Source organism: Nerophis lumbriciformis, linkage group LG33 (genome assembly GCF_033978685.3).
Source record: "Nerophis lumbriciformis linkage group LG33, RoL_Nlum_v2.1, whole genome shotgun sequence".
Taxonomy (NCBI): Eukaryota; Metazoa; Chordata; class Actinopteri; order Syngnathiformes; family Syngnathidae; genus Nerophis; species Nerophis lumbriciformis.
The window spans coordinates 26220135-26239563 of record NC_084580.2 but is presented as its reverse complement, the minus strand read 5'-3'; the positions used below and the strand labels follow the sequence as shown (position 1 = coordinate 26239563).

Below are 19429 nucleotides of genomic sequence, written 5' to 3'. Positions count from 1 at the left end.
ACACAAAGGGGTTAAGTAGCAGTTACCATGGCAACACAAAGGGGTCACACTTGCTTGTGGTCATGATGGTACTTCCAGGAACTATTTGGTCCCCTTCCAATGGAAACCCACTATTTGGTGGAACAAAGTCCAGGAGGGAACCATGGTTGCACAGGACACACACACACACACACACACACACACACACACACACACACACACACACACACACACACACACACACACACACACACACACACACACACACACTCTTATTTTGGCGGGGTGGAGCTGGAACCGTCACAGTACTTCACGGTACCAATATTTGCTACTTTCATATTCCAACAACTTGTTTTGTTTCAGTGCAGACAGGAAGTAGTCTTTGCCATGACCTTGAATGTCTTGCCTCTTGTTGCGCCCTACAAAGTGTCTGTACTGCAAGTATTACTCGGGTTGCACGTACGAGTCCGTTCACGTCCCATTCTTACTCATCCTGATTCCAACTCCATTCATCATTTTCAAAAAAAAAAAAATCGCCATGTAAAATTGCTAATGCTAATGGGTAGCATGTCTACGGCGTATCCAATGTAAATTAGCATGGCGCTAGCACCGCCTCATTCCATCAGGCGTGGAAAATGACAACAAAAAGGTATCAAAATGTGGCACCGTTTGATTTCAGGTGAGTCGGCGTTGGGTCGGTACCAATAAAGTACTCGAAAAAGTTAGCATGTTCACAGTACTGTACATCCTCCTCGCTTCCTTGACTCCTTTCCTCTTTCCTTCCCAGTCTAGTCTCCTCTCCATCTCTCCTCACTTTCTGTCCTTGGCGCTCCGCGGAAAGACAGGACCAAGTAGATCCATGTCCGCCTCCACAAGCCTATTTTTCATCTTCTAGCCCATAAGAATCCACTTTTTCAAGACACAGAACACATTAGCCATGTTTTTGTGTTCATGACACCTTTTAGTGTCGCACACATGTACTCCCAATTAAATAAGGAAATGCTAACGTTAGCATGCTAACAGTTAGCATGTGTCACGCACCAACTTATGTGACCGAGCTGTACGGCGGCAAAATTGGCAAAAAAGTTAGCATGCTAACGTTAAAATGCTAACAGTTAGCATATGTCACGTACCGAATTATATGACTGAGGTGTGTGGCGGAAAAATTGGCAGAAAAGTTAGCATGCTAGCACTGCTAACAGTTAGCATATGTGACATGCCTAGTTATATTACTGAGGTGTGCGGCGACAAAATTGGCAAAAAAGTTAGCATGCTAACATTAAAATGCTAACAGTTAGGAAATGTCACACTAAGTTATGACCGAGGTGTACGGCGGCAAAATTGTCTTAAAAAGTTAGCATGCTAACACACTATTGTTTGGATGCTAACAGTTAGCATATGTCACGTACCAACTTATATGACTGAGGTGTACGGCGGCAAAATTGTCTTAAAAAGTTAGCATGCTAACACGCTATTGTTTGGATGCTATCAGTTAGCGTATGTCATGTATAGCATGCTAACACGCTAATGTTTGGATGCTAACAGTTAGCATATGTCACGTACCAACTTATATGACTGAGGTGTGTGGCGGAAAAATTGGCAAAAAAGTTAGCGTGCTAGCACTGCTAACAGTTAGCATATGTGACATGCCTAGTTATATTACTGAGGTGTACGGCGACAAAATTGGCAAAAAAGTTAGCATGCTAACGTTAAAATGCTAACAGTTAGGAAATGTCACACTAAGTTATGACCGAGGTGTACGGCGGCAAAATTGTCTTAAAAAGTTAGCATGCTAACACACTATTGTTTGGATGCTAACAGTTTGCATATGTCACGTATAACATGCTAACACACTAATGTTTGGATGCTAACAGTTAGCATATGTCACGTACCAACTTATATGACTGAGGTGTACGGCGGCAAAATTGTCTTAAAAAGTTGGCATGCTAACACGCTATTGTTTGGATGCTAACAGTTAGCGTATGTCACGTATAGCATGCTAACACGCTAATGTTTGGATGCTAACAGTTAGCGTATGTCACGTACCAACTTATATGACTGAGGTGTGTGGCGGAAAAATTGGCAAAAAAGTTAGCGTGCTAGCACTGCTAACAGTTAGCATATGTGACATACCTAGTTATATTACTGAGGTGTACGGCGACAAAATTGGCAAAAAAGTTAGCATGCTAACGTTAAAATGCTAACAGTTAGGAAATGTCACACTAAGTTATGACCGAGGTGTACGGCGGCAAAATTGTCTTAAAAAGTTAGCATGCTAACACACTATTGTTTGGATGCTAACAGTTTGCATATGTCACGTATAACATGCTAACACACTAATGTTTGGATGCTAACAGTTAGCATATGTCACGTACCAACTTATATGACTGAGGTGTACGGCGGCAAAATTGTCTTAAAAAGTTGGCATGCTAACACGCTATTGTTTGGATGCTAACAGTTAGCGTATGTCACGTATAGCATGCTAACACGCTAATGTTTGGATGCTAACAGTTAGCGTATGTCACGTACCAACTTATATGACTGAGGTGTGTGGCGGAAAAATTGGCAAAAAAGTTAGCGTGCTAGCACTGCTAACAGTTAGCATATGTGACATACCTAGTTATATTACTGAGGTGTACGGCGACAAAATTGGCAAAAAAGTTAGCATGCTAACGTTAAAATGCTAACAGTTAGGAAATGTCACACTAAGTTATGACCGAGGTGTACGGCGGCAAAATTGTCTTAAAAAGTTAGCATGCTAACACACTATTGTTTGGATGCTAACAGTTTGCATATGTCACGTATAACATGCTAACACACTAATGTTTGGATGCTAACAGTTAGCATATGTCACGTACCAACTTATATGACTGAGGTGTACGGCGGCAAAATTGTCTTAAAAAGTTGGCATGCTAACACGCTATTGTTTGGATGCTAACAGTTAGCGTATGTCACGTATAGCATGCTAACACGCTAATGTTTGGATGCTAACAGTTAGCGTATGTCACGTACCAACTTATATGACTGAGGTGTGTGGCGGAAAAATTGGCAAAAAAGTTAGCGTGCTAGCACTGCTAACAGTTAGCATATGTGACATACCTAGTTATATTACTGAGGTGTACGGCGACAAAATTGGCAAAAAAGTTAGCATGCTAACGTTAAAATGCTAACAGTTAGGAAATGTCACACTAAGTTATGACCGAGGTGTACGGCGGCAAAATTGTCTTAAAAAGTTAGCATGCTAACACACTATTGTTTGGATGCTAACAGTTTGCATATGTCACGTATAACATGCTAACACACTAATGTTTGGATGCTAACAGTTAGCATATGTCACGTACCAACTTATATGACTGAGGTGTACGGCGGCAAAATTGTCTTAAAAAGTTGGCATGCTAACACGCTATTGTTTGGATGCTAACAGTTAGCGTATGTCACGTATAGCATGCTAACACGCTAATGTTTGGATGCTAACAGTTAGCGTATGTCACGTACCAACTTATATGACTGAGGTGTGTGGCGGAAAAATTGGCAAAAAAGTTAGCGTGCTAGCACTGCTAACAGTTAGCATATGTGACATACCTAGTTATATTACTGAGGTGTACAGCGGCAAAATTGTCTTAAAAAGTTAGCATGTGTCAAGTACCAAGTTGTATTATTCTGGGGTAAACTGTTGCGAAATTATCCAAAAAAGTGTGTATGCTAACAGTTAGCATGTGTCATGTACTAAGTTGTGATCTAAGTCCAAGACTAGATGTGACCAATCTAAGTCTAAGACTAGATGTGACCAATCTAAGTCTAAGACTAGATGTGACCAATCTAAGTCTAAGACTAGATGTGACCAATCTAAGTCTAAGACTAGATCTGACCAATCTAAGTCCCAAACTAGATGTGACCAATCTAAGTCTAAGACTAGATGTGACCAATCTAAGTCTAAGACTAGATGTGACCAATCTAAGTCTAAGACTAGATGTGACCAATCTAAGTCTAAGACTAGATGTGACCAATCTAAGTCTAAGACTAGATGTGACCAATCTAAGTCCAAGACTAGATGTGACCAATCTAAGTCTAAGACTAGATGTGACCAATCTAAGTCTAAGACTAGATGTGACCAATCTAAGTCTAAGACTAGATGTGACCAATCTAAGTCTAAGACTAGATGTGACCAATCTAAGTCTAAGACTAGATGTGACCAATCTAAGTCTAAGACTAGATGTGACCAATCTAAGTCTAAGACTAGATGTGACCAATCTAAGTCCAAGACTAGATGTGACCAATCTAAGTCTAAGACTAGATGTGACCAATCTAAGTCTAAGACTAGATGTGACCAATCTAAGTCTAAGACTAGATGTGACCAATCTAAGTCCAAGACTAGATGTGACCAATCTAAGTCTTAGACTAGAAGTGACCAATCTAAGTCAAAGACTCGATGTGATCAATCTAAGTCTAAGACTAGATGTGACCGATCTAAGTCTAAGACTTGATGTGACCAATCTAACTCTAAGACTATATCTGACCAATCTAAGTCTAAGACTAGATGTGACCAATCTAAGTCTAAGACTTGATGTGACCAATCTAAGTCTAAGACTAGATGTGACCGATCTAAGTCTATGAGCACGAACTCGGGTCCCGCACCTCCAGTTGAAGACCTGTAAAGTAGAATATTTCAACAGTTTTCAGTGGATTCTTATGAGTTAAAATGAGACACCGTAGTTCTTCCAAGATGTAGTAGTTTTTTCTCCTGGTTCTGGATCTTAAAAAGTCGACACTTGTGGGAAAACCAGCAGAAGGTTTTTTGGCACTGAGAGCAGGAACATAATCCAACAATTTATCCTGGATGTGTTGATCCCAACCAACCTGGATCAACATATCCTTTCAGAGTCTGAATCCAACAGCAACTTATCCTGGATGTGTTGACCCCGAGTCGACCAACCTGGATCAACATATCCTTTCAGAGTCTGAATCCAACAGCAACTTATCCTGGATGTGTTGACCCCGAGTCGACCAACCTGGATCAACATATCCTCTCGGAGTCTGAATCCAACAGCAACTTATCCTGGATGTGTTGATCCCGAGTCGACCAATCTGGATCAAAACATCCGCTCTGGGTCTGAATCCAAAAGCAACTTATCCAGGATGTGTTGATCCCGAGTCGACCAATCTGGATCAAAATATCCTCTCAGGGTCTGAATACAACAGCAACTTATCCTAGATGTGCTGATCCCGAGTCGACTAACCTGGATCAAAATATCCTCTCGGGGTCTGAATCCAACAACAACTTATCCTGGATATGTTGACCCCAACCAACCTGGATCAAAGTATTCTCACAGGGTCTGAATCCAACAACAACGTATCCTGGAGGTGTTGATCCCAACCAACCTAGATCAAAGTGTTCTCTCAGGGTCTGAATCCAACAACTTATCCTGGATGTGCTGACCCCGACCAACCTGGATCAACACATGGTCTCAGGTTTTGGCTTGTATCCCACAGGACTTCCCTGATGAGACTCGGTAAAAAAAAAAGAGATTCTCCTCTCCTGAGAGCAGAGAGCAGGTCCACCATCTTCCTTCAGACCAGTAGGAACCTTTTATTGCCAGAGTCGTCGTTGCTGCGCACTACAACGTGGTTTCGTACTCCAACCTCTCCTGGACCAGAGCGTCATCCTTATACTGCAGGCGCGGCGTCACAGAGCTGTCGATGGCCAGGATGGCTTTGCGTATGCCCCGGTCCAGGACGTGGCGCTCCCAGGCCGGGTAGCGGTTCCTGCACAGGTCAATCTTGATGACGGTCTCCTCGAGGCGAGGAGCGCGAGACAACGGCGTGGACGGCACGGCGCGTCGCACCTGGAACACCGGCACGCAGCCGTCCCTTTCCGAGTGCTTGGCGTCACGCTCCAGCGTGGTGGCGGCGGTGCCCGGGTTGGAGCGCAGGGAGTCGGCGGCGCCCTCGGACGGGAGCGCGGAAAAGTGGGCGGCGGCGTCCGGGTCCAGGCGCTGGCGGCTGGGCGAGTGCGGGAAGCGTGGGCCGTTGGGGTGAAAGAAGGCGTAGTACATGAGCAGGAACAGCACCCCTGTCAGGAAACTGCTGAAGATGACGCACAGCGCCGGCACCGCCAAGGAGTCGGTGGCGGCGGGAGCGCGGTAAACGTACCACAATGCACTGAGGGCGGCGTTCTCCCCCAGGATCACAGAGTAGTAAATAAACAGACGACACCTGCAACAGACAAACAATAAAAGCATTAAAACAAGCTTTTCTAAAAAGGTACGTTTTTAGCCCCTTTTTTCATCCACCGTCTGTGGGGCCCTGAGGTGGTCAGTATGGGAGTTCCACAGACGGGGAGCGGCAGCTTCAAAAGCTCTGTCCCCCATGGTCTTGAGCTGTGTCCTGGGTGGGTGAGGAGGTCAGTGAAGTAAGTGGGGGCAGACAGTGGTAGGCGTGCCGGAAGACCTTGTACTCAATGATAGATAGTGAGCCGGTGAATGGTGCAGAGGATGGGGGTGATGGGCTCGTACTTCCACACCCTCATCAGGACCCTGGCAGCGCTGTCCTGAACATACTGGCGCTTTTGGAGGCTCCTGCCAGGGATCCGGATGGGGAGTGCGTTACAGTAATCCAACCTGGAGGAGACAAAGGCATGGACGAGCTTCTCTGCAGCTGGAAGGGACAGAGTCTGGAGAAGTTTTGCAGATGTGGGTTGGTAACAGAGGGAGAGACGGGAAAGTTGAGGGCAAAAAAATGAAACCAAGGTTACGTGGGGAAGAACGGAGTCATTGAGGGATACCGGTTTGGATGGCTCCGTACGTTTATCTCCCCCTGGCAGTAGCTGAGACGGGCAACAGTGGCAGAGGTGGACCCAGAGGGGAAGACCTTAAGGTGGAGTTGTGTGTCGTCAGCATAGCAGTGGAAATTAATTCCATGTCTGCTGGCGACACACCCGAGGGGAAGCATGTAGATGGTGATTGTTTGTTTGTCACCCGAGTCGCCTCAGGATGACCCTCAGAAGCGCTAGACTCGCTATTGGGAGGCTCTGAAGTTCACCAAAGGAGTTGCCAAGTCCCGATGATATCGCTGGGCACCGTAGCCAGAGGTGTTCGGCAAATTCTTGTTGTCTTCACACTTTCCCGTCAGATGAAGCCACCTTCGGAGAGCAGGGTGGTTACCGGATCGGGATCAACTCGCCATGCAATCATCCATAGGAGATGCCTCACTCCCCCGTCCAACCATCCCCGTCTCATCTCCCTAACATCCCACGAAACCAACCCTCAAGAGGAGTCCTGGTTGTCGAAGAAAGACCTCACCGACCCCATCTGCTTCTGTAGATGGTGAAGAGGATTGGACTGAGCACAGAGCCCCGGGGGACCCCACAGGTGACAGTGTGGGGGCGAGACTTAGCGTCCTGTCAGTGAGGTAGGAGTGGAACCAGTGACGGGCAATCTCAGAAAGCCGGATGAAGTATTGGAGACGGTCGGGGTGAAGATCTTGTGGTCAATAGTGTCAAACGCAGCAGAGAGGTCGAGAAGAAGGATGAGGGTGGTGGACCCGGAGTCAGAGGCCAACAGCAGATCATTGGTGACTCTGATGAGAGCTGTTTCTGTGCTGGGGAAGGAGTGGACACCGGAATGTACCTTCTACATTAAGGTTCTACCCTCTGCATTGAGAGTCTACCCTCTGCATTTAGAGTCTACCCTCTGCATTGAGAGTCTACCCTCTGCATTGAGAGTCTACCCTCTGCATTGAGAGTCTACCCTCTGCATTGAGAGTCTACCCTCTGCATTGAGAGTCTACCCTCTGCATTGAGAGTCTACCCTCTGCATTTAGAGTGTACCCTCTGCATTGAGAGTCTACCCTCTGCATTGAGAGTCTACCCTCTGCATTGAGAGTCTACCCTCTGCATTTAGTCTACCCTCTGCATTGAGAGTCTACCCTCTGCATTGAGAGTCTACCCTCTGCATTGAGAGTCTACCCTCTGCATTGTCTACCCTCTGCATTGAGTCTACCCTCTGCATTTAGAGTCTACCCTCTGCATTGAGAGTCTACCCTCTGCATTTAGAGTCTACCCTCTGCATTTAGTCTACCCTCTGCATTGAGAGTCTACCCTCTGCATTGAGAGTCTACCCTCTGCATTGAGAGTCTACCCTCTGCATTTAGAGTCTACCCTCTGCATTGAGAGTCTACCCTCTGCATTGAGAGTCTACCCTCTGCATTGAGTCTACCCTCTGCATTGAGAGTCTACCCTCTGCATTTAGAGTCTACCCTCTGCATTTAGAGTCTACCCTCTGCATTGAGAGTCTACCCTCTGCATTGAGAGTCTACCCTCTGCATTTAGAGTGTACCCTCTGCATTGAGAGTCTACCCTCTGCATTGAGAGTCTACCCTCTGCATTGAGAGTCTACCCTCTGCATTTAGTCTACCCTCTGCATTGAGAGTCTACCCTCTGCATTGAGAGTCTACCCTCTGCATTGAGAGTCTACCCTCTGCATTGTCTACCCTCTGCATTGAGTCTACCCTCTGCATTTAGAGTCTACCCTCTGCATTGAGAGTCTACCCTCTGCATTTAGAGTCTACCCTCTGCATTTAGTCTACCCTCTGCATTGAGAGTCTACCCTCTGCATTGAGAGTCTACCCTCTGCATTGAGAGTCTACCCTCTGCATTGAGAGTCTACCCTCTGCATTGAGAGTCTACCCTCTGCATTGAGAGTCTACCCTCTGCATTGAGTCTACCCTCTGCATTGAGAGTCTACCCTCTGCATTTAGAGTCTACCCTCTGCATTTAGAGTCTACCCTCTGCATTGAGAGTCTACCCTCTGCATTGAGAGTCTACCCTCTGCATTGAGAGTCTACCCTCTGCATTGAGAGTCTACCCTCTGTATTGAGAGTCTACCCTCTGCATTTAGAGTCTACCCTCTGCATTGAGAGTCTACCCTCTGCATTGAGAGTCTACCCTCTGCATTGAGAGTCTACCCTCTGCATTGAGAGTCTACCCTCTGCATTTAGAGTCTACCCTCTGCATTTAGAGTCTACCCTCTGCATTGAGAGTCTACCCTCTGCATTGAGAGTCTACCCTCTGCATTTAGAGTCTACCCTCTGCATTTAGAGTCTACCCTCTGCATTTAGAGTCTACCCTCTGCATTTAGAGTCTACCCTCTGCATTGAGAGTCTACCCTCTGCATTGAGAGTCTACCCTCTGCATTTAGAGTCTACCCTCTGCATTTAGAGTCTACCCTCTGCATTTAGAGTCTACCCTCTGCATTGAGTCTACCCTCTGCATTTAGAGTCTACCCTCTGCATTTAGAGTCTACCCTCTGCATTTAGAGTCTACCCTCTGCATTGAGAGTCTACCCTCTGCATTGAGAGTCTACCCTCTGCATTTAGAGTCTACCCTCTGCATTGAGAGTCTACCCTCTGCATTGAGAGTCTACCCTCTGCATTGAGAGTCTACCCTCTGCATTTAGAGTCTACCCTCTGCATTTAGAGTCTACCCTCTGCATTTAGAGTCTACCCTCTGCATTGAGTCTACCCTCTGCATTGAGAGTCTACCCTCTGCATTTAGAGTCTACCCTCTGCATTTAGAGTCTACCCTCTGCATTGAGAGTCTACCCTCTGCATTGAGAGTCTACCCTCTGCATTGAGAGTCTACCCTCTGCATTGAGAGTCTACCCTCTGTATTGAGAGTCTACCCTCTGCATTTAGAGTCTACCCTCTGCATTGAGAGTCTACCCTCTGCATTGAGAGTCTACCCTCTGCATTGAGAGTCTACCCTCTGCATTGAGAGTCTACCCTCTGCATTTAGAGTCTACCCTCTGCATTTAGAGTCTACCCTCTGCATTGAGAGTCTACCCTCTGCATTGAGAGTCTACCCTCTGCATTTAGAGTCTACCCTCTGCATTTAGAGTCTACCCTCTGCATTTAGAGTCTACCCTCTGCATTGAGAGTCTACCCTCTGCATTGAGAGTCTACCCTCTGCATTTAGAGTCTACCCTCTGCATTTAGAGTCTACCCTCTGCATTTAGAGTCTACCCTCTGCATTGAGTCTACCCTCTGCATTTAGAGTCTACCCTCTGCATTTAGAGTCTACCCTCTGCATTTAGAGTCTACCCTCTGCATTGAGAGTCTACCCTCTGCATTGAGAGTCTACCCTCTGCATTTAGAGTCTACCCTCTGCATTTAGAGTCTACCCTCTGCATTGAGAGTCTACCCTCTGCATTGAGAGTCTACCCTCTGCATTGAGAGTCTACCCTCTGCATTGAGAGTCTACCCTCTGCATTTAGAGTCTACCCTCTGCATTTAGAGTCTACCCTCTGCATTGAGAGTCTACCCTCTGCATTGAGAGTCTACCCTCTGCATTGAGAGTCTACCCTCTGCATTTAGAGTCTACCCTCTGCATTGAGAGTCTACCCTCTGCATTGAGAGTCTACCCTCTGCATTGAGAGTCTACCCTCTGCATTGAGAGTCTACCCTCTGCATTGAGAGTCTACCCCCTGCATTTAGAGTCTACCCTCTGCATTTAGAGTCTACCCTCTGCATTTAGGTCCTACCCCCTACACTGAGGTGTAAAAGGTCAGCTACCTGGTGCGTCCCTCCTTGACGTTGAACCAGGAGAAGATGTAGATGATTCCCACCACCATGTCGAAGACGATCTCCTCCCACTTGCTGACACAGAAGTGGGTCTCACAGTGCACGATCCAGAAGGTCATGAAGCACCAGTGCAGCACGATGAAGATGCCAAAGTAGAGTTGGAAGACGGACGCAAACAGGGCGAAGGTCACCACTCTGGCCGCGATGGTGAAGAAGTGCCAGCAGAACTGGACCACCACGGCCAGGTAGCCCATGGACTTCTTGTCGTCGCGGGACTCTCTCAGCGCCTTCTGGTACGACGCCAGGGCCCAGGCCAGAGACACCAGGGAGGCGCCCGCCGTCATGCCTGCAACACACAATGATATAATCATATATATACTGGATCAACAGGCACACTTAGCTCATATATAGACTTAGATTAGTCTTAGACTTAGACCGATCACATCTAGTCTTAGACTTAGATCGGTCACATCTAGTCTTAGACTGAGATCGGTCACATCTAGTCTTAGACTTAGATTGGTCACATCAAGTCTTAGACTTAGATTGGTCACATCTAATCTTAGACTTAGATTGGTCACATCTAGTCTTAGATCGGTCACATCTAGTCTTAGATCGGTCACATTTAGTCTTGGACTTACATTGGTCAGATATAGTCTTAGACTTAGATTGGTCACATCTAGTCTTAGACTTACATTGGTCACATCTAGTCTTAGACTTAGATTGGTCACATCTAGTCTTAGACTTAGATCGGTCACATCTAGTCTTAGACTTAGATCAGTCACATCTAGTCTTAGACTGGTCACATCTAGTCTTAGACTTAGATTGGTCAGATATAGTCTTAGACTTAGATTGGTCACATCTGGTCTTAGACTTAGATTGGTCACATCTGGTCTTAGACTTAGATTGGTCACATCTGGTCTTAGACTTAGATCGGTCACATCTAGTCTTAGACTTAGATCGGTCACATCTAGCCTTAGATTTAGATTGGTCACATCTAGTCTTAGACTTAGATTGGTCAGATATAGTCTTAGACTTAGATTGGTCACATCTGGTCTTAGACATAGATTGGTCACATCTGGTCTTAGACTTAGATTGGTCACATCTGGTCTTAGACTTAGATTGGTCACATCTAGTCTTAGATCGGTCACATCTAGTCTTAGATCGGTCACATTTAGTCTTAGACTTACATTGGTCAGATATAGTCTTAGACTTAGATCGGTCACATCTAGTCTTAGACGTAGATTGGTCACATCTGGTCTTAGACGTAGATTGGTCACATCTAGTCTTAGACTGAGATTGGTCACATCTAGTCTTAGACTTAGATCGGTCACATCTAGTCTTAGACTTAGATTGGTCACATCTAGTCTTAGACTTAGATTGGTCACATCTAGTCATAGACTTAGATTGGTCACATCTAGTCTTAGACTTCGATTGGTCACATCTAGTCTTAGACTTCGATTGGTCACATCTAGTCTTAGACTTAGATTGGTCACATCTAGTCTTAGACTTAGATCGGTCACATCTAGTCTTAGACTTAGATTGGTCACATCTAGTCTTAGACTTAGATTGGTCACATCTAGTCTTAGACTTACATCGGTCACATCTAGTCTTAGACTTAGATTGGTCACATCTAGTCTTAGACTTAGATTGGTCACATCTAGTCTTAGACTGAGATCGGTCACATCTAGTCTTAGACTTAGATCGGTCACATCTAGTCTTAAGACTTCGATTGGTCACATCTAGTCTTAGACTTCGATTGGTCACATCTAGTCTTAGACTTCGATTGGTCACATCTAGTCTTAGACTTAGATTGGTCACATCTAGTCTTAGACTTAGATCGGTCACATCTAGTCTTAGACTTAGATCGGTCACATTTAGTCTTAGACTTAGATTGGTCAGATATAGTCTTAGACTTAGATTGGTCACATCTAGTCTTAGACTTAGATTGGTCACATCTAGTCTTAGACTTAGATTGGTCACATCTAGTCTTAGACTTAGATTGGTCACATCTAGTCTTAGACTTAGATCGGTCACATCTAGTCTTAGACTTAGATCGGTCACATCTAGTCTTAAGACTTCGATTGGTCACATCTAGTCTTAGACTTCGATTGGTCACATCTAGTCTTAGACTTAGATCGGTCACATCTAGTCTTAGACTTAGATTGGTCACATCTGGTCTTAGACTTAGATTGGTCAGATATAGTCTTAGACTTAGATTGGTCACATTTAGTCTTAGACTTAGATCGGTCACATCTAGTCTTAGACTTAGATTGGTCACATCTAGTCTTAGACTTAGATTGGTCACATCTAGTCTTAGACTTAGATCGGTCACATCTAGTCTTAGACTTAGATTGGTCACATCTAGTCTTAGACTTAGATCGGTCACATCTAGTCTTAGACTTAGATCGGTCACATCTAGTTTTAGACTAGTGTCAAATGTCTTCACATGCACGGGGTGTGCGTGCAGTACCTTGCACGGCCAGCAGTTCCTGGGTCTGGATGACGATGCACAACTGCAGCACCAGTTGCGGAGCACTCTCCAGGAAGGTGGCCAGCAGGTGCAGCATGCTGACGTCAGCAAACTGGTAGGTCATCCTCCAGCGGTAACGCCAACGCTGCGTCTCACCGCTCTGACGGCTGCGCACACCCAGGTAGATGGCGGTCAGGTACCTGCACACCAATCACAGCACAGGGAAGTAAGGTCTCCACCTAGTGGTGCACCTGCTTAAATGTTCAAACACAGTGTTACTGTTCAAACTGTGTAGCGTTGCATATACCTGTTCAATAACACCTTGTTTTAATGAATACTTAGGTCTACTACACTACTGTATTTAATGATGTCATTATGGTGGTACTTAATGAATACTTAGGTCTACTACACTACTGTATTTAATGATGTCATTATGGTGGTACTTAATGAGTACTTAGGTCTACTACACTACTGTATTTAATGATGTCATTATGGTGGTACTTAATGAATACTTAGTATTGATTATAGGTGTAGAATATGGTGTATTGATGATGATTTCTGGTGTGGCGCCAAAGGAGGAGAAGGAAGAAGGTAAGTCCTATACCTCCACATGAGTCCCAGGTGCAGGAAGAAGGAGGAAAGAAGGAAGAAGAAGAATAAGGAAGAAGGTAAGAAGGTAAGTCCTTCTACTTCCATATGAGTCCCAGGTGCAGGAAGAAGGAAAAAGAAGAAGAAGGTAAGAAGGTAAGTCCTCCTACCTCCACATGACTCCCAGGTGCAGGAAGAAGGAGGAAAGAAGGAGGAAGAAGAAGAAGAAGAAGAAGAAGAAGGAAGAAGGTAAGAAGGTAAGTCCTTCTACTTCCACATGAGTCCCAGGTGCAGGAAGAAGGAGGAAAGAAGGTAAGAAGGTAAGTCCTTCTACTTCCATATGAGTCCCAGGTGCAGGAAGAAGGATGAAAGAAGGTAAGAAGAAGGTAAAAAGGTAAGTTTATTACCTCCACATGAGTCCCAGGTGCAGAGAGAAGGAGGAAGAAGAAGGAGATAAGAAGGTAAGTTCTCCTACCTGCACCTGAGTCCCAGGTGCAAGAAGAAGAAGAAGAAGGAGGAAAGAAGGTAAGTCCTTTACCTCCACATGAGTCCCAGGTGCAGGAAGAAGAAGAAGAAGGAGGAAAGAAGGTGAGAAGAAGGTAAAAAGGTAAGTCCTTTACCTCCACATGAGTCCCAGGTGCAAGAAGAAGAAGAAGAAGGAGGAAATAAGGTAAGAAGAAGGTAAAAAGGTAAGTCCATTACCTCCACATGAGTCCCAGGTGCAGGAAGAAGAAGAAGAAGGAAGAAAGAAGGAAGAAGAAGGTAAGAAGAAGGTAAAAAGGTAAGTCCATTACCTCTACATGAGTCGCAGGTGCAGGAAGAAGGAGGAAAGAAGGTAAGAAGAAGTTAAAAAGGTAAGCCCATTACCTCTACATGAGTCCCAGGTGCAGGAAGAAGGAGGAAAGGAGGAGGTAAGAAGAAGGTAAAAAGGTAAGTCCATTACCTCCACATGAGTCCCAGGTGCAGGAAGAAGGAGGAGGAAAGAAGGTAAAAAGGTAAGTGATTACCTCCACATGAGTCCCAGGTGCAGGAAGAAGGAGGAAAGAAGGAGGTTATAAGAAGGTAAAAAGGTAAGTGATTACCTCCACATGAGTCCCAGGTGCAGGATGTGCAGGAGTGCCTGAGACGCGCAGACGCAGACAGAGAGTGAGGCGGGTGGTGTCCTCGGCGTGGTGGTGGTGTTGGTGTTGGTGCTGGTGGTCCTGCTGGCCGTGGACGCCTGCCTCTGCGGGGGCTGATGCGGACTGACCTCCCCGCCCAGCAGCGCGTCCAGCGGGTCCGGCGCCTCGTCCTCGGGGACCAGGTCGTGCAGGAACCAGCGGAAGCTGAAGAGCTGCACGCAGAAGGATCCCAGGACCACGAAGACCAGGGTCAGGCCGAACCACCAGTAGTCCCGCTGCACGTAGTAGTCCGCCGCCAGCCACACGTCCGTGCCCACGTCCGCCACGTAGACCAGCATGGCGGCCAGGATCCACAGGCACTCCCACATCGTCTGATGGTTCCGGTCTGGGCGCGCCGAGCCGCCACTTCCGCCGTTGGCCAAGTCCGAGTCTGCGGTCCTCAGACTCGGCGGCAGCACGTGGACAGAACCAGAGTGTTCAGAGTTCTGCAGAGGCGTGAAGGCCACGTCGCTCTTCTTCATCCTCAGCACGCCGTCAGACTTGGCGGCCATGATGATGATGATGATGATGATGATGACTGCACCCCCCCCAACACACACACACACACACACACACACACACACGCACACACTGATGGACCCGGTCCGACCCGCTCCGGTCCAGGTTCCGTCAGCTGGAGCACATCCGCGTCAAGTGTGGACAAAAGGAGGAAGGACGCCGCCGTCGTCTTCTTCACTGGCGGGGATGTGACGTCATCCGAGTGACGTCATCAGCACGCACGGCAAAACAGTCGCTTTTGATTTTCCTAAACGGAAGAAAAAACTATTAAATGTTGTCATTTTTTTATTATTTTATCGAAAAGTCTTTTATTTTGAAATTCCATTCAAAGGAAAGCTTATATTTTAAAAGCTTATACATAAAATATCTATTAATTATACTGTTTTATATACATCAAATATATATTATACTGTTTTACATACATCAAATATATATTATACTGTTTTATATACATCAAATATATATTATACTGTTTTATATACATCAAATATATATTATACTGTTTTATATACATCAAATATTAATTATACTGTTTTATATATAGAATATATATTCATTATACTGTTTTATATACATCAAATATATATTATACTGTTTTATATACATCAAATATATATTATACTGTTTTATATACATCAAATATGCATTAATTATACTGTTTTATATACATACAATATATATTATACTGTTTTATATACATCAAATATACATTATACTGTTTTATATACATCAAATATGCATTAATTATACTGTTTTATATACATAAAATATATATTATACTGTTTTATATACATCAAATATTATACTGTTTTATATATATAGAATATATATTCATTATACTGTTTTATATACATAAAATATATATTACACTGTTTTATATACATCAAATATATATTATACTGTTTATATACATCAAATATGCATTAATTATACTGTTTTATATACATCAAATATATATGATACTGTTTTATATACATCAAATATTAATTATACTGTTTTATATACAGAATATATATTCATTATACTGTTTTATATACATAAAATATATATTATACTGTTTTATATACATCAAATATATATTATACTGTTTTATATACATCAAATATTAATTATACTGTTTTATATATATAGAATATATATTAATTATACTGTTTTATATACATCAAATATATATTAATTATACTGTTTTATATACATCAAATATATATTATACTGTTTTATATACATCAAATATGCATTAATTATACTGTTTTATATACATCAAATATATATTATACTGTTTTATATACATCAAATATTAATTATACTGTTTTATATATATAGAATATATATTCATTATACTGTTTTATATACATAAAATATATATACTGTTTTATATACATCAAATATATATTATACTGTTTTATATACATCAAATATTCATTACACTGTTTTATATACATAAAATATATATTATACTGTTTTATATACATCAAATATTAATTATACTGTTTTATATATATAGAATATATATTCATTATACTGTTTTATATACATAAAATATATATTATACTGTTTTATATACATCAAATATATATTATACTGTTTTATATATATAGAATATATATTCATTATACTGTTTTATATACATCAAATATATATTATACTGTTTTATATACATCAAATATATATTATATTGTTTTATATACATCAAATATGCATTAATTATACTGTTTTATATACACCAAATATATATTACACTGTTTTATATACATCAAATATTAATTATACTGTTTTATATATAAAATATATATTTATTATACTGTTTTATATACATCAAATATATATTATACTGTTTTATATACATCAAATATATATGATACTGTTTTATATACATCAAATATTAATTATACTGTTTTATATACAGAATATATATTCATTATACTGTTTTATATACATAAAATATATATTATACAGTTTTATATACATGAAATATATATTATACTGTTTTATATACATCAAATATGCATTAATTATACTGTTTTATATACATCAAATATATATTATACTGTTTTATATACATCAAATATGCATTAATTATACTGTTTTATATACATCAAATATATATTATACTGTTTTATATACATCAAATATTAATTATACTGTTTTATATATATAGAATATATATTCATTATACTGTTTTATATACATCAAATATATATTATACTGTTTTATATACATCAAATATGTATTAATTATACTGTTTTATATACATCAAATATATATTCACTATACTGTTTTATATATATAAAAATATAATTATATGATTTTATATACATAAAATAGATGAATGTAATACCCTAACCTAATTAATATAACCTAATTAGTTCAATACTCTTACCTAATTAATACATGTACCTAATTGCTCAATTTAATATTCTTACCTATCTATCCATCCATCTTCTTCCGCTTATCCGAGGTCGGGTCGCGGGGGCAGCAGCCTAAGCAGGGAAGCCCAGACTTTCCTCTCCCCAGCCACTTGGTCCAGCTCCTCCCGGGGGATCCCGAGGCGTTCCCAGGCCAGCCGGGAGACATAGTCTTCCCAACGTGTCCTGGGTCTTCCCCGCGGCCTCCTGCCGGTCGGACGTGCCCTAAACACCTCCCTAGGGAGGCGTTCGGGTGGCATCCTGACCAGATGCCCGAACCACCTCATCTGGCTCCTCTCCATGTGGAGGAGCAGCGGCTTTACTTTGAGCTCCCCCCGGATGACAGAGCTTCTCACCCTATCTCTAAGGGAGAGCCCCGCCACCCGGCGGAGGAAACTCATTTGGGCCGCTTGTACCCGTGATCTTGTCCTTTCGGTCATAACCCAAAGCTCATGACCATAGGTGAGGATGGGAACGTAGATCGACCGGTAAATTGAGAGCTTTGCCTTCCGGCTCAGCTCCTTCTTCACCACAATGGATCGATACAGCGTCCGCATTACTGAAGACGCCGCACCGATCCGCCTGTCGATCTCACGATCCACTCTTCCCTCACTCGTGAACAAGACTCCCAGGTACTTGAACTCCTCCACTTGGGGGAAGATCTCCTTCCCAACCCGGAGATGGCACTCCACCCTTTTCCGGGCGAGAAACATGGACTCGGACTTGGAGGTGCTGATTCTCATCCCAGTCGCTTCACACTCGGCTGCGAACCGATCCAGTGAGAGCTGAAGATCCTGGCCAGATGAAGCCATCAGGACCACATCATGTTTAAAAAGCAGAGACCTAATCCTGCAGCCACCAAACCAGATCCCCTCAACGCCTTGACTGCGCCTAGAAATTCTGTCCATAAAAGTTCAGAACAGAATCGGTGACAAAGGGCAGCCTTGGCGGAGTCCAACCCTCACTGGAAACGTGTCCGACTTACTGCCGGCAATGCGGACCAAGCTCTGACACTGATCATACAGGGAGCGGACCGCCACAATCAGACAGTCCGATACACCATACTCTCTGAGCACTCCCCACAGGACTTCCCGAGGGACACGGTCGAATGCCTTCTCCAAGTCCACAAAGCACATGTAGACTGGTTGGGCAAACTCCCATGCACCCTCAAGGACCTGAGCTGGTCCATAGTTCCACGACCAGGACAAAACCACACTGTTCCTCCTGAATCAGAGGTTCGACTATTTGGCGTAGCCTCCTCTCCAGTACACCTGAATAGACCTTACCGGGAAGGCTGAAGAGTGTGATCCCACGATAGTTGGAACACACCCTCCGGTTCCCATTCTTAAAGAGAGGAACTACCACCCCGGTCTGCCAATCCAGAGGTACCGCCCCCGATGTCCACGCAATGTTGCAGAGTCTTGTCAACCAAGACAGCCCCACAACATCCAGAGCTTTAAGGAACTCCGGGCGGACCTCATCCGCCCCCCCCCAATAAATAATAATAATAATACACCTTTCTTTATTGTCAATAAATAATAATAATAATACACCTTTCTTTACTGTCAATAAATAATAATTATAATACACCATTCTTTGCAGTCAATAAATAATAATAATACACCTTTCTAAAATTGTCAATAAATAATAATAATACACCTTTCTTTACTGTCAATAAATAATAATTATAATACACCATTCTTTGCAGTCAATAAATAATAATAATACACCTT

General features: G+C 43.2%; 1 protein-coding gene across 2 annotated transcripts; it reads right to left on the bottom strand.

Annotated features, from left to right (window-relative positions):
• Positions 1-4592: 4592 nt before the first annotated feature.
• On the bottom strand, positions 4593-15454 carry xkr4 (XK related 4). Of its 2 annotated transcripts, XM_061928346.2 has the most exons (5): positions 14695-15454; positions 13025-13224; positions 10546-10900; positions 6130-6192; positions 4593-5979 (listed from the first exon to the last, which is right to left on the bottom strand). In XM_061928346.2, exons 1-5 carry the CDS (start codon positions 15282-15284, stop codon positions 5595-5597), a joined length of 1593 nt encoding a protein of 530 aa, XP_061784330.1. In that variant the 5' UTR covers positions 15285-15454; the 3' UTR covers positions 4593-5594. The 2 variants fall into 2 exon arrangements, with proteins under 2 accessions (XP_061784330.1, XP_061784329.1); XM_061928345.2 differs by having other exon boundaries at positions 4593-6192.
• Between the last annotated feature and the right edge of the window lie 3975 nt (positions 15455-19429).